Here is a 16356-nt window from a genome sequence, read left to right as displayed (position 1 = left end):
AAATTTCTAAAGATTCCTGTCAGTAGAAAAAGTCGATTTTAGTCAGGCGTAAATTTTCAAAATTCTTTTTACTTCCGCATCAGTAGTAGAAATAATTTTGTAACAGACAAAATTTTTTTAGAATAATTTATAAACTAAATATCAGTAGTAAAACTTATTTTTAGTCAGACATAACTTTACAGAATTCTTGTAATTATATTATAAGTAGTAAAAGTCATTTATAGTTAGCCAAAACTTTCCTAAATAATTGTAAATTTATAGTCAGTAGTAGAAGTATTTTTTAGTCAGACGAAACTTTTCTAAATACTTTGCAATTTTTTTAGTCAGTAGTAGAAGTAATTTTTAGTCAGACAAAACCTTCACGAATACTTTTTTTATGGTAGAATACAAGATTAAAATCAAGGGAAATAGGATTTTTCGATTGTTAACGGAATATTTGAATTCAAAATCCAAAATTATAATGTTTATAAAAAAATATAAATATTTCAAATTTTTAAATTAAAAATAACACTATTTTGTGGTTTCATCTAAAAATCGAAATTGAAGTAAAATTGAATTTTGAATTGAGCCTCTAATATAAAATTCAAATTGCCCATTTTCAAGTATAATTTCACCTGAACTTGACAAGCTTCTAATCTCCCTATATCAGAAATTTGAATTCTACGTATGTGTTTAGTAATTCATATAATCCCACACATATTATGCATTTGAGTAAATATATGTTAAATTCACAATATGCATTTGAAACGTCCAATTGTACGAGAGATAATCTTCAAAAAAAAAAAACTTTCCTAAAATAATAATCAGTATTTTTTAATTTTTATTTATGCACATCAAAATGAGCGAAAATAAAATTAATAATAAATATTATGGGAAATTGTTTTTAACTTTATTTCATTTCGAAATAAAAAATTATTTTTTCCAATGTTCAAGAAAAAAGAAAGGTAAAACGAGATTTAATATTTATGAAAAATAATAGAATCACGTAAAATTTTGTTTAAAAAAGCAATTTATTGTATAAGCAAACAATTGTAAATGCCATTTAAGTATACCATATTTGGTTTTAAAATGTTTTTAATAAGAGAGAGAGAATGTTAAGATTAATGGCTTTAATTTAACTCGAAAGTATAGTGTGTGCTTTGCAAAAGAGCAATTTTCATAAAACGTATAAATTCATAAAATTTTCATTTTAAAGTATGTCCACTAATTAACATATATGTTGATTATTTTCCAAAATATCATCAAGAAATTAATGTTTGTTTCATATAAACGAAATGAAACTCAATTTTATTAGCTTGATGAAAAATACAAACGTGAGAATAATATTTTTATAATGATATTATATATTGTTTAAAGTCAGTGCATCTAGAGAAATATTTTATATTTGCATTTATTTGAATCAAATAAAAATATATTTGAATTACAAAAATATATATTTGAATTACAAAAATATATATTTGTCACTAATAACTTTTTATTTATTTAAATGAAAAATTTTATTTAGAGAAAATTAAATTTTTATTTAACCAAATAAAATATATTCATAAAAAATAAATATTTATTTAGCACTGAGAAAAATATATCATTTCTCTCATTGCGTATTTGGACCAAAAAATTTTTAATTTGATACAAATATTATTTAATTGATATAAATAATAATTATTTAATACAAAATAAATATTTATTTGACAAAATACACTGTACATTTGTCTCAAGGCCTACTTACTTATTTATTTGTCGTAAATAAAAATTTTATTCGTCATAAATAAATATTTATTTGGCTCAAATAAATTTTTTATTTAAATGAAATAAAATTTATTTGACTTTGAGATCATTTTTCTGAGTGTTAAATAAATTTAAATTAAACATTATATGAACAAAAAATTTTGTTCTCAGTGTATTATTATTATTTTAGTTTTCTTTTGTTTCTACTTGTTTTTTTTTGTTAATTTTTTGTATTCTAAGTTAAAAATAGTACAAACTGTGTATAATGATAGTTAGAAATCGGCCGGTAAATATTTATACTAAATATTATCGTGAGTCGATAAACATGTTACCGACCGCAGAGTACAGCAACATAGTACCCGATTTCGCCGCGCGGGCCGCATCGCTGAAAGCTCTCTCGCATACGATCAGCCCACCGAACGGCTATATAAGGTGCGCTCCCGCTGAGGACCGTCACTCTCGTGCTACACGGAGTCCGGGTTGGTCTTATCCACTTGACTAGGAGTTTTACTCTTGTTCGTCGGGTTTTACCCGTCGAACAGTATATCGGTTTTATGTGTATAGTAACGAATTATAAAGTAATGTATCAAGATGTAAAGTAACGTAACAAATGTATAGTAAAGAAATATCGTATTCCCTCAGTTTAAAATAGATTTTCCGTTCTTTGTACCGTTTTTTAGATATATATACTCAGAGTTTTACTGTTTTTATTGTAACGTTTGTAATTAATGAATCTAATTAGCTCGCCGAGCCAGGGTTTTTTGATTCAAAAAATAAAATAATAACACGGTTGATTACAAACTAAAACATCTTATTTATTTACAATACTATTTACATACAACATAAAATTGTTTGACACTTTACGTTAGTCGGATACGGACTGATATCAAGTTTCATTGTCTTCTTTAATAGATAAAGTACCGTGCGATCGGTTTTGTTACATGAAAAGAATAAGACAGTATAATGGTAGTGACGAAAACTACGTTAACAATGATAATGGCGATCAGCTCGCAAGATTCGCGAAACATTTACGGATTAATACAGAACAGTAAAATTAGTTATATTGAACGGAATTGCGGGTAATAAATATAAAAGAAAATTAATTATGGTTGGTACGAGATTCTGGAGGGTCTACTAATTATAATATTTAAGGAAAAACGCGATATCTACTAGAGACTCGATTTAACCGGCGCCCATCGGGAGTGTTGAGCCGCGGGGTAGAATCGGCTTCGATACAGGTCGAGCCACGAAATTCTGTAGATTCTGTTCCTCAATGGTGGTGTGAAATTTCGGTGACCCTGAATAATCACGAGTAACACTCGTGATTACCTATACAAAGAGTAAAACTCTAAGTATATCTAAAACCTGTTTTAAAGAACAAAATTTATTCCAACGTTTGATTTCAATGTGTTCGGGTAAAACTCGACATACTTCGTATATGAGAGTAAAACTCTATCAACTAAGAGTAACACTCTAAGTTATTGCAGTGAGGTAACACCTTACTGCTCTGAGTAAAACTCAGTTCTGTCTCGATTTAGAAAATTCGCCTTCTTTTATACCCGCTCGACCGGCTGGGAAGTGGTGGGGGCAAACGATCGGATCGGGCGTCTGGAGGGAGAAATCTCTCGGTCTGCGCGGCGCTAGGTCGATTCTGGATTGCTGACGCGCAACTTTTCGCTCCGTGCACTGGGGCCTTTCTCCACCGTCCGTGCCTTTTGCCTGGGTCTCGCGTTCTATAGTTTCGGCGCGCGCACGCCTGTCAGCTGGCCATCGATCGCATAATAATGTCGCGTATTTGTTTTTTATTTTCTTTTTCTTATTAATAAATATTTATTTATAGCTATTACAACATTACATTACATTTATCTGTACGCCTGTATATTTTCGTCACCTGTAAATACCGTTGTAAAAAATAATTTGTTTCAGTTTGTAATTAACCCGTTATTGTTATTATTTTTTTGTGTAATGAATCAAAACGAACCCCGGCTCGGCGAGCTAAATATTGATTCTTTCAATTACAAACGTTACAACTGTACTGAAGGGTTGTTTAATTTTCTATAAGCCTGTTTATTACTGTAAATAAATAGCAATAAAACAAAAAAAATATTTTTCCAAATATTTTTTTCTCTGTCATTTTAATGAAAATAACTTTTTTCTTTTAATAGTAAAAATTTTTTTTAACCCTTTTTTATATATATATATAATATTCCGGAGATTTTCTCCCTGTTCCGGAATCGCACGTGGTTTTCTCGCACCTTTTCAACACGGGTGGGAAAAGTGAAGGGAGGAGGTGAGGATAAAGGTTACGGGTCATCATCGTATAACTTCAAGTCCAGTGGATTTTCCAGCAATGGAGATTCACTAATCACACCCGTATTGTACGTGTGAGTTCGTCGAGAGCAGGAGGAAACAATTAGCGCGAATTTGTGCAAAGCTGATGCAGTTTTCGCGTTTGTCCGATTGTTTTAGCGACGGGCATTTCCTCGACAACGAGGATGACAGTTAAGCTGAATTCACACCAGAAATTAGTACGTGGGTTGAAACATTGGTGCTTGACGACATCGAAATAGAGAGAGAGGGGGGGTGGCAAGGGGGGAAATAGAATCCGAACGCATTTTAGCGCTTCTGTCCACACCAATTCGTATGAAATGCCGAACAAGTTCAACGAGAGAGAGTTGCTGAGCACAGAGTGAAACGATATCGCGCTCTGGTTATCCGCTTATTCATGCCGTGTGAAAATAAAATGACATCAAAAAAAAAAACAATTTACAAAATTTTTTGTAAAAGAAAAACTCACCGATTTTCTATTCTACATTTGCCATCCCTCGCTTTGCAGTTGCTCTTAAAATCTTCGAACAACTTGGTGCAGGATTTCTCACGTTGACACACACTTAAAGCATGATTGCAATTCGGTAAAGTATCAATAGGACCGGCTTCTTTGTCTGTAATGAAAGAAAAAGAGAATTTTCTTTAAAAATCTATTCAAAAAAAAGATTTTTAAAATTATAATCAAATAAAATAATGATGAATAATGAGCTAATTAAAAAAAAATTATTTATTTCATAAATATATATATATGAAAAATAATACATTGGAAAAAGAAAAATATTTGTTCTCCCAGGATTGACAAAGAAATTGCATTTTTATTATTAACGCGAATAAATTTGCATTTGAAATTATTCATTCATTTTTTTTTTTGGATAAATATAATACAAATCACTTATATATAAATACAGGTATACCTTATATTGAAGGCTGTATATAATCCCTCTTTTAGAGTTTGCCAAATGTGATTAAAACTTTTCAGTAATTGTATCTCATTATACACTGTTTTATTTATTTTATTTTTTCACCATAATTGTTAAGGAAACAAGTTATCAGATACTATTATAATACGTCGAAATCCTAGAATCATATATAATGAACCTCAATTTTGCAAGGTTTGCAAAAGAAAACAATTGACAATGTTTTTGTTATGAAAATAAAAATAAACGTTTTTATTAATATACCTAATGATAATAATAATAGTTTATTTTTATTTATTTAATAAATTAATTGAAGAAACTTCGGTGCAGTGGAAAAAATTCCAATTTATTAATTTTAGACAGAAAAATAGTTTTTTAATTCAGAAAAAAAAATTTTGTATTTAAATAATTGTTTCAATAAATAATATTAAAACTATAAATAACAATATAGTTAAATAAAATTGTTTTCTACAGACCTTGCAAATTTGAAAAAATTGATGAACCATTAATGTAAAATTAAAAAAGATGAAACCTAATTGTTGACCTATATAAAGAAGAGAATAACGTGCGAAACTTTATATATATATATATCAGAATCAGTTTCCTAACTCAAAAAAAAGTGAATTAATCTAATGAAGATAGTGATAATATCTAAAAAAAAAATTTTCTAGCATCTACTCGGAGAAAAATGAATTGTTGTTTAAACAAGCAATTGTTGTCAAGGTGTCTCAAGCTTACAACAATTGTTGTATTCGTGACAACAATTTATTGTGTGTGTGCATATTCTGCAATCACTATTTGAAAAAAAAAAAAAAATTTTTTCTTTCTTATTGACGCAATACTTACACAAATTTTCGTTCGGCAGACAACTCATTTTTCTCCGCGCACCTAACAAAAATAGAAAACGGATTATGCAACATTACGACGATTAAAGCATTATATTAATTATGCGATTAAACAAAAATTGTGTAAGTATTTTTTTTTTTTTTTTGGCTGCATGAAGAGTGTCTTCAAAAAATCGAATCCTGTTTTATTTAATGTTAAGTATAATAATTATAATTAGTATATTTAAATACAGTTCAAAATTTTATACAAATATAAAATTATTATTATTTTTTATTATTAATATCTATATTAATTATTTTCAACTGATAATTTTGGATTACTTTTTCTATTCTCAATATTTACATTCAGGGAAAAAATATATATTTTTTCTCTAAGTTAAATATTTATTTACTACAAATAAATTTTGAGTTAAATGAAAATTTTTATTTGTGCTAAATAAAAATTGTATTTGCTCTAAATAAAATTTTATTAGTGCTAAATAATTTTTTTTCATTTAAAACAATTAAAAATTTATTAGATTCTAAGAAAAATATATATTTTTAATTTTGCCTCAAATAAATTTTATTTGTCTCAAACAATAAAATATTTCTCTGAGTGCAGTTTTTATAGAATTGAAAACATAATATCTCGACAGTGAGAGAAAAAGCGACCACGGCATCTAGCGTCACCTAATAGAAACTACGACACGGAAAAAAAAAACCATTACCGACTGTTAATTAGTTCCTACTTTTCGCCACCAGATGTTGAAATCGCTTTCTCTCACTATCGAGATAAATTCTAATTTCTATAAGTATTGCAAATTTAGCCACAAAAAAAGTAATCAAAAAATAATCAAATATATCTTCATACAAAAGAAAATATGTCTAAATTCTCAAGTGCAATAAAATTCTCCAAATTTTTGGCACCTAGAAAAAGTGTTTCCTGCGCAAAGTGCAATAATCTAGAAAGAGGAAACTGAGAAAAATTGAGAGCAAAAAAAAAGATACCAAGAAGTCCAAGATGCAATAAAAAAAAAGATAGAAAAAAAACCCCGACAGAAGGATGCAGTATTCTTTTGCGCGGAGGAAAGAAACGAGGAAATGCCAGACGGGGAACCAACCTTTTGGTGAAAAGAGCGCATCGGGAATTATCTGTGAATCGTTGAAGCGTTCAAAAGGCTCGACGGCCCGGACGAACGAGCCCTCGGGAAAATGAACAATGGAGGCCTTAAAGAGAAGAGTAAGAGAGCCCAAGGGGGGAGGGGGTGGGGATGTATAAGAGGTGCACAGTCAAAGATATCGTAGGCCTTTTGTTTCCCCCCTCTCTCTCTCTCTTTAACTTTGCTACCTAGTCATATCCGTCTCGGGGCCAATGACGTTGACTTTAAATAATAAGGTAGAAAAGAATCTTTTTTTTATCTCCACACACAGTGATGATGATGATGATGGTCACCAATTTATTCTCAACGTTAATTCCAAAGACATCTCTTTTTCCATTTTTTTTCTTTTTTTTTTGAAAGCAGAAATAGCTGAATAATACCTTTGTAATTCAACGTTTTCACGTCAAATTTAAATTCTAACGAAGATGAGACAGTTTTGAAGACGTTTATATGAAATGAATCATTAAAATTCAATGGAAAATTTTATTTAAAAGAATTTAGTTGAAAGTTTTGTAATTGGAATATAGAAACTACAAAAAATAAATTGCACAGAAGTTAGAAATATTTTTAAATCACTTCACAATTTACCAATAGAAGAAATTTATAACTGCTAATTATATAATGAAAGAAATTATATAATGACAGACATAAATGACAAATATCACTTCAATTTTCATTTTCTGAATGATAAAAATAATTTATTGTAAAAACTTTTTCTTCCTTCGTTTCAGAATAATGAGAATAATTATTTTAAAAGTTTTCCTAATTTCTTGAGAATTTCTGAGTCAATAATAATTAATATCTGGATGTATTTATGAGACTTAATTTTTCAAAAAAGTCCTAAATTTTTAAATTTCTTTTTTCAAAAAATTGTTCTTTTGTCTCACAATTGGAAAAGTAAAAACTAAAATAAAATAAAAAAATTCTTTTTTTGAACAAAGTCTTTATAGACAAAAAATCAACAGACGTTTAGCACATTGTTCAGAAGATCGAAATTGTATTTTCTCATGTCGAATATAAGAAAGGAAAACTACCTTTACTTTGGTCGAAACTCATCAAGGTTTCAAGTCGCGAAAACATGATAGGCTTGTATGTGTGTGTGTTGTATTTTTTTTCTTTTTTTTTCTCGAGTTTTTTGGAACGAACGAAAAATTCTTGGATGGCAAAAGCAAGATGAAGTTCGCCACGAAGGGCTTTTGAGTTCAAGGAGGCGTAAGAGTACGCGATGGACATAACGAGGATGACATTGTAGTCTATAAGAAACTCTTACTTCTTTCCGATATCGAAAAGAAGAAAACTTATAACAAGTTACAAACACATACGTATATATATATATATGTATGTACCTCGTGACATTTCCAATAACCGTTTGATTAAGTTCTCCACGTAAGGGATCTAGAAACTCTTTATGTTGTCAAACATTTTATATATATATCACGTATTAATAAAACTTATTATATCATTGTCAAAGTCATTTAATTCTTCATATTAAAATTAAAAATCACAGACAGTTATTCAATATTATTAATTACCTTTTGAATAAAATTATTATTATTATCATTTGACCTCCAGTTAACACAAGTTTACTGATTGAAACTGAAATTGTATAACTGAAATATAATCAAATTTATATTCTCCACATAAATTAATTAACAAATATAATTAAATGTAAAAAGAAAATGGAAATTTTTTAAAAATTTAAATTCATTTAATTAAATACGAGATATTTTAATTTAATTTATATTTAATTAATGTAAAAACATGAAATTAAATAAAAAAAGTGGCAAAAAAAATTAATTAAATAAAATACAGGAAAAATTTTTTAAAATATTTTTCCTATTTATTATTTTTTTGATTGAAAAATAAAAAAATAGATTAAAAAATTATTTTTTGATAGAAAATTTCAAAACTCTCTTGAGGCAATAAATATACGTATCGTTGATGAAAAAAAAAAAAAAACTAAAATAAACATTAAAAATGATTTTAATTTCCTGAATCCTTTTGAAAATAATAATAATTCGATCTCAGATCCCGAGAGAAATTTTGCAATTTCTCCAACGGCATTAGTGGTGAGTTAAGTTCATTATTCTATCCCAGTTCGTGATCAACCTTCACTATAGATTAAGTAAGCGTAATTAAAATGGAATTAAACACTCTTTAATTGAGGGCAGGTGTTATACCACCCCTCCTTCCCCACCCTCTTTCGATCCCTTTTTCCTCCCTTTTTTTCTTAGTATACTTCAGTACGATTTTTTTCATTTGCCTTCTTCTCAAAAAAAAAAAAAAAATTATATAATTGTTACAATTGAAAAAAAAATTCTTTTTAGAATACTTCAATTATACAGAGCGGAGTATAAAAAGATCTTCGTATAGAAATACTAAAAACTTTTCTGAAATCCTCTATAGGAGAAACCAATACTTTTATTTCTCAAACTCATTTAAAAACTATTCAGCTCTCACAACTATTATATGAAAAAAAGGAATTTTTTTTTTAAACTCATTACCAAAAAAATTTTTTTGAGAAATTAATGAGAATTGTTCAAAGTTAATGGAACTTATTTGATTCTGTTGAAAAGTTAGTCAATTTATCTCACTCTACTTTATAAGAAAAAAAAAAATTGTCTGATCCCATTTTTTCCACATTGAGAAAAATTTATTGTTCACCTATATAATGAATAAATTTTTCTTTAATAATTTTTTTTTTATTATTAATTATTTATTATATAGTAAAAATAAAGAAAAAATTAATAATTATAGTTATTTTATTTGTAAATTTTTTTTCTTTTTTTTTTTTTGATAGAAAATAAAATACCTGTGTTCTCACTTGAAATTTTGTATAAATTATAATTTTACCTATAATAAAAATTTTAAGAATTTCTCGAGAATAAATCTGAAATTGAAAAGAAAATTATATTTTACGAACGTACCTTTTTTTAATACGTAGATACATGGATGGTCAAAGAGGAAGTCACGAAAGTTGTTGCACTCGGGATCGACATGAGGTTCCCTGCAAAGGCACGTTGGCCGGAAGAACGAGAAGGCTTGCAGTGTTTTCAAAGCTGCTTGACATTTTGACACAGTCACTGTTGAACACGCAACTGCAAAAAAAAAAAAAAAAAAAAAAAACCAAATGAAAATATTAATTATAAAAATTTTTTAATTATTTTTTATTTTTACACCAAAACATAAAAAATTATTATTATTTTATCAATGTTTCTAAATAATAATTTACCAATACACTGGAACCTCGATTATTGAGACACAAAGATCCTGTGTCCCAATATCTCGAGTTTCAGTGTAATGAATTATGTTTCCACTATAATAATTATTATTTATATAATTTATTTAATATAAATAATTATATTTTTATATTCTTTATTTTATTATATAATAATTACATAAAATATAACAGTAATAAAAATAATAATAATAAAAATAATAATACTAAAAATAATAATAATAATATTTGTAATACACTGGAACCTCGATTATTGAGACACAAAGATCTTGTGTCTCAATAAATAGAGTTTCAGTGTGTAATGGGTTATTTTTCTAATTTCTATAATAATTAATATTTATAATTATTGTCTATTATTATAAATATAGTCATATTTATATAATTTATATAATTATATTTTTATATTTATTTATATTTTTTATATTCACTGTTATACACTGAAACCTTGTTTATTGAGACACAAAAATCCTGTGTCTCAATAACTCGAGTTTCAGTGTAATTGATTATTTTTTCTAATTACCATAGTAATAATTATTTATAATTGTTGTCTATTATTATAAATAAATAATTATTTTATAGAATTTAAATAATTATATTTTTATATTTATCTTTTTTTTATAATATTAATACGAATATAATAATAGTATTAATTATAATATTTATAATAATTATAAATACATACATTTATACGTATTAAAAGTCAGGATAATAATTATTACAAGACCTGTTAATTACTATTCGTATCAACTATAAATTAACAAGCAAAAAAAAAATGAATCCCAGTTCATTCACGTCATGATTTAGATCCAATCATTTGCACCTAAGAGGAAATTAATTAACGAAAATAGTTTTCAGAAATTTAAATTTATAATGCAATTAAACTTCGATTACAAAAGGAAATCGCGTTTACGCGAATTTTTTTTTCTACTTTTCAACTTCCAACTGAGCAATTAAATATTGAAATCCAGTAAAGCACAGATTTCCGTTCATTTATGTACTAAATTCAGTTTCACTTTATTTATTATTTATTTTAACATGAAAATGTTTGTTTCTATTAAAAAAAAAAAAAAAAAAATTTGAAACGAACTTCGTTTTCTACTATATAAAGCTTTTTTTTGTATATTTATTTACCATGTAGTTGTTAATAATCCTGAATGAAATCCTTTCAACGTATTGGTTTTATACAATAGTTAAAGTTATTCTTTTTTTTATATATAAAGCTCACGTATATCAAGCGTAACTGTATATAAAAATATAATTTTTGTTCAATTAAAATGCAAATTAAGAATTATTTACTTACATTCGAAACGTAGTTTGTGATTTTCAATATTTTTTTTTTTTTTTTATTCAAACTTGTTATAAAAAATTTAAAGAATAAATGAAATTTTTTTTACCGAAACAAATAAATAATTTAATAATAATAAGATGTGTTTAATTTTTAAAATTATTTCAAAAAAAAAAAAAAAAAAGAAAACCGTCAATGAAACGTATTTTCTTCAAAAAAAAAAGGAAGAAGTTAACTTTCTGAAAATTCTCATCAGATTACTTTATACTTGAGATAATGACTGATTACCTTAATACACTGAGATCGATTTTCATAGGCGCGGAAGTTAGAGTGTGTTATATATATATAACTTTAAGTAAGAAGCAAAAGGGATTTTTCATGGCACTTTTGGTGAACAGACTGTGCTCGTTACTCTTCACTGATGTTGGAACCTAGCCTTCTTCCTCCCCCCCCCCTTCCACTAGATATAACTTTTCACCGTTGAGAGTAGCACTGCTCTATCTTAAATTAAACATTAAGTTCTCCCTGCTGGGAAAAAATTTTTACTTTTCACTTTGTGCCATCACTGCGATTTTCCTCTCTTTCTCTCTCTTCGTGGGTTTTTCAAAACTTTTATTTTTACGTTTGAACGACTCCGCATCAAAATTAGGTCTGTTCACAATGTCCATTTGTCACTGAAGATGGAGAATATTCCATTTTTTTTCTTCTTCTTTTAATTTCTCATGACAAAAGACCTTTTATTTTCAGAAAATGTCCCCATTATAAAATTATTACCATTTATTAAGGCTATTATTTTTTTTTTTCTTTATGAAAAATCAGAAATCAAATAAATATATAATTTTTTCTCACATCAGTTATTTTATTATGTTTTATTAACACGCAAAAAAAAATATATAGTATATAGTAACGAGTCGTTTAATATCAAATAAAGAATGATTTGAATCCACTCAGTTTACCATTTGCTTTGTTGACTATTTTCACAATACTCTCAAGATACGGATGTACGCACGGATGTGAGATAAGAATTACAAGACGTTTGGTCCTGATAAGGTGGAGCGCGATTCCTAGAAATGCCATTTACTTATAGTTACTACGATAGCCTTGTTTTGCTTTCTGCTTCTCTTCTCATTTCGAGGTTTAGTTTTTTTTTTTTCTTTTTTTTTTAACGACAAAAAGAAGTCATGCAAGGACGATAAAAATCACGACACACTTTCTAACACACACACACATTCAAAGAAAAAAGAAGAAAAGAAAAAAAAATTAAAATTAAAATACATTTAAATATCGAAATGGAACTTTTATTTCCGCATTAAATTTACATTACTCTGGGTTCATTTTGAAATTTACCTTTTTTATATTCTTCTTTTTAATGCTTCTCCTTTTTTTTACCCGCTACATAAGAAAAAAAGTTTTACTGAGGAAAAATTAAATTTAGTTTTTTTTTACTATTAGATTTATTTAAAGTTTATTAGTGAATTTAAATAGAGGACATATAGATTTGTATCTCAAATTGGGGAGAAAAACGTGAAAATACAACAAAAATAGTTTTCAATATTTGATTAAAACGTTCTTTTTTTACTTTTAATTAGAACATCAATTTTCGGTCTTAAAATAATTTTAATTTAGTTTACATTTTTGGATTAAAGAACATAAACGTTTTTCAATTAGAGATTATTTTTTTTTAATGTATAATTTTCTCTTGCTGTTAAGAATAGAATTTAATTTTTTTCTCATTTTCATTAATTAATAATGTAATTAAACGATATTTCTGTTTTTTTAATACAATAAAAGAAAATTTAAATTTGGTTCAAGTAATCGATTACTTGGCTTCTATCAAATAAGTATTTATATTAGGATCAAATAATTTTTATTTTTATTAAATAATCGATTCAATATATTTTGAATTTAAAATTTTTATTTCAGTGTAGATCACTTTTCAGAGAAAATGTTTTATTTGAACCAAATATAATATATTTTGAGTTAAATAATATAACGTATATTTGTCTCACAGCCCACTAGCCTATTTATTTGGTGTAAATAAAATTTTTTATTTAAATCACAAATAAAAATTTATTTAAAGCAAATAAATATTTATTTGAATCAAATATAAATATTTATTAGGCGCTGAGATAAATATATCATTTCTCTGGGTGCATATAAAAATAATTGGTTAGAATTTTTACTATCAAGAACATTATTAGATATATAATTATTTTTTTAGCGAATTTTTTTTTGAATTGGCATTTAATTTTAACAAATTTTGAATTCATTGAATTTTCAATTCACCGATTCTTTATTTGTTCTAATTTTGCTTTATATGAATTAATAGATTTCTTAAGACATCAAATTTTCATTTGTCCGAAATTGCAAATGACCAAACGAAACAATCGACGCTAAAATTTCGCAGAAATTTTTAAAATTTACCAATTTCTTGATAATTTCTAATTCGTTAATTTTAAAAAAAAATCGCACTGAAATCTTTTTATCGATTTGAATTTGAATAATTTATTTACACGGAAAAAAGTTGATTTGTTGCATATCAAAATAAATTCATATTAACCCATTAACGACCGCCAGGACGAAAAATTTACCTTCACTTAGCAGCTGTTATTTTATATGAAAAAATAATTTAAAAAATTCGGGATAGCCCATTTCTAACGTAAAATTTATCGCTCTTTTCGATTCTGAAGTCCAAATTTAATTATAATTAAATCCTTAATATTTATAACAATTTTATTGCAAAAAAACATGATTTTCTGCAAAAAAATTTTTATTCAAAAAATATTTTGACATGGAAAACGACAGTTAATTTGCTCCGGAACCCAAAATATCGCGTCCTCGAATACCCAGCTACAAAACTGTATAGTTGCGAATTTCAAAATTTAAGATGGCGGACGACAAAATGGCGATTTTCCACTAAAAAAGATTTAAAAAATACTATTTTGCAAAAAATAATATATTGATGAATTATTTTTATTTCTGCACCATATACTTATGTTTTTTGGGTCACTAAACACGAATACGGTATAAGTTTTCAAAAATTCAAAATGGCGGATCCAATATGGTGGACAATTTTTTCAAAAACTCAATGGATTTATCTGAAATTTGTTACTCGGGGGTTTTTGGGGTCGCCGGTTACGAATCTGAAGTTACTTTTCAATAGCAAATTAACTGTCGTTTTCCATGTCAAAATATTTTTTGAATAAAAATTTTTTTTGCAGAAAATCATGTTTTTTTGCAATAAAATTGTTATAAATATTAAGGATTTAATTATAATTAAATTTGGACTTCAGAATCGAAAAGAGCGATAAATTTTACGTTAGAAATGGGCTATCCTGAATTTTTCAAATTATTTTTTCATATAAAATAACAGCTGCTAAGTGAAGGTAAATTTTTCGTCCTGGCGGTCGTTAATGGGTTAAATGACATAGAACGTGGCGCCATCTGCCTGTCTCATTTTTGATGCGTATCAAATTGAGTATAAATTTTTTATACTCAATTTGAGATTAGGTTTTTTCTGTGTAAACATAAGAAAAAAATTACCAGAAAAAAAAACAATTACAATAAATAAAATAAATAAATTTATTAAAATAGAATGAAGATTTTTTTTGTATATTAAAAAAAAAAATTTTCTCTTTTTCTCCCGTACAATTTTAACAGGTATTAGAAATTTGTCATGAAATATCATAAGAAAGAGAAGAGGACACACAATGTTATCTCGTTGGAATGCGCTCGTAATGATTTAAATACGGGGATAATTTCTCAGTTCGATAAATTTCCCACACACATATATATATATACACATATGTAGAACATGGGTTTGAGAGAAGAAGAAGAAGTCTGTGGGGGATTGAGGCAGGTAGCGTGGTGTCGGTTTCCACCAGAGGAGATCGGAAGCAAAGTTTTCGTATTAATTTGCGAGGGTCGGAACATCCTGCACTCTCGGCCTCACCTATTCCTTCGTTGATTTTGCAGCCGTGAAGCGCATTCACCTATCGAGCTCAAAAAGCATCCCCTCTCTCTCTCTCTCTCTAGTGCGCTCTAACTGTGCGAGAAAGCTAATGATCTTTCGGCATTTACGATATCCACTCCCCTCGGGGGAATTTCCATACCGTTTTCTTACGCAGAAGCCAAATATTTCTCTTTCGTTACATATATATATATATACTGGGATTTTCGCATGTTATATTATCAATTAAGGATCAAAGCTTAACCACTGGTAAAGGAAGACGGTTTAAGTTTAAACTACCGAGAAAGCATTGCGGTACAAACTCAACTCTGTTACTCAACAAGTTTATAGTCTGATATATATAGTATGGTATAAATATATTCCCCGGGGTAAATCTGACGCTGAAATATAAAATCTTCTTGGCTCGGTTTTATAGTCATTAAAAAAAACTTTTTGAAAAATATTTTTTGAATTAAACAGAGAAAGGAGTTTTTTTATTTCTTCATAATTCCGTTTACTGATAAGAAAATAAAAAAATATGTGCCATTCCAGGAGTTTTTTAGCACTTTTCGGAGTAACCTTTCCAAATTAAATGAAACATTTTTTTAATAATATTTATTAATATAAAGGTCCAAAAAAATCACTTTTTAAGTAAAAACAATTGTTTATTTAAAAAATACAACAATAAATAATGCAAAAAATTCACTTTTTTCCTGCAACTCCAAATAAATTGGTTTAAAGATCAAAATTTTCCTTATTTTTCAAGCTTTAATACCGCACAAGAAACATAGAGTCCGAGAAAATATTCAACTCACAATTTTTTAAACAATGTTTGTTTACTTTTTTGTATTTTATTTACTGTGAAACGTCTGCTAAAGCTGCGCGCGACGTTTGGAAGTTGTCGCTTTCCTTATTGAGCAGAAGCTCATT

The 16356-nt window shown here is 27.2% G+C and overlaps 1 protein-coding gene across 4 annotated transcripts in view; it reads right to left on the bottom strand.

Annotated features, from left to right (window-relative positions):
- The window catches only part of LOC127287997 (uncharacterized), a 335689-nt gene that overhangs the window by 169454 nt on the left and 149879 nt on the right, over positions 1 to 16356 (bottom strand). For 3 of the 4 annotated variants that reach the window (XM_051315170.1, XM_051315172.1, XM_051315173.1), the window contains exons 3-5: positions 9882 to 10052; positions 5817 to 5858; positions 4523 to 4667 (exon numbers count right to left, since the gene is read on the bottom strand). In XM_051315170.1, the coding sequence (XP_051171127.1) occupies positions 4523 to 4667; positions 5817 to 5858; positions 9882 to 10052 (358 nt within the window). The remainder of the gene's footprint in view (positions 1 to 4522; positions 4668 to 5816; positions 5859 to 9881; positions 10053 to 16356) is intronic. The other variant, XM_051315171.1, reaches the window with a different exon arrangement.

This window comes from Leptopilina boulardi, unplaced genomic scaffold (assembly GCF_019393585.1).
Source record: "Leptopilina boulardi isolate dan_hultmark-lab unplaced genomic scaffold, ZJU_Lbou_2.1 LbouV2_38, whole genome shotgun sequence".
NCBI classification, from domain to species: domain Eukaryota; kingdom Metazoa; phylum Arthropoda; class Insecta; order Hymenoptera; family Figitidae; genus Leptopilina; species Leptopilina boulardi.
Note: the sequence above shows the minus strand (reverse complement) of the source record. Positions and strands in the feature narration are given on the sequence as shown.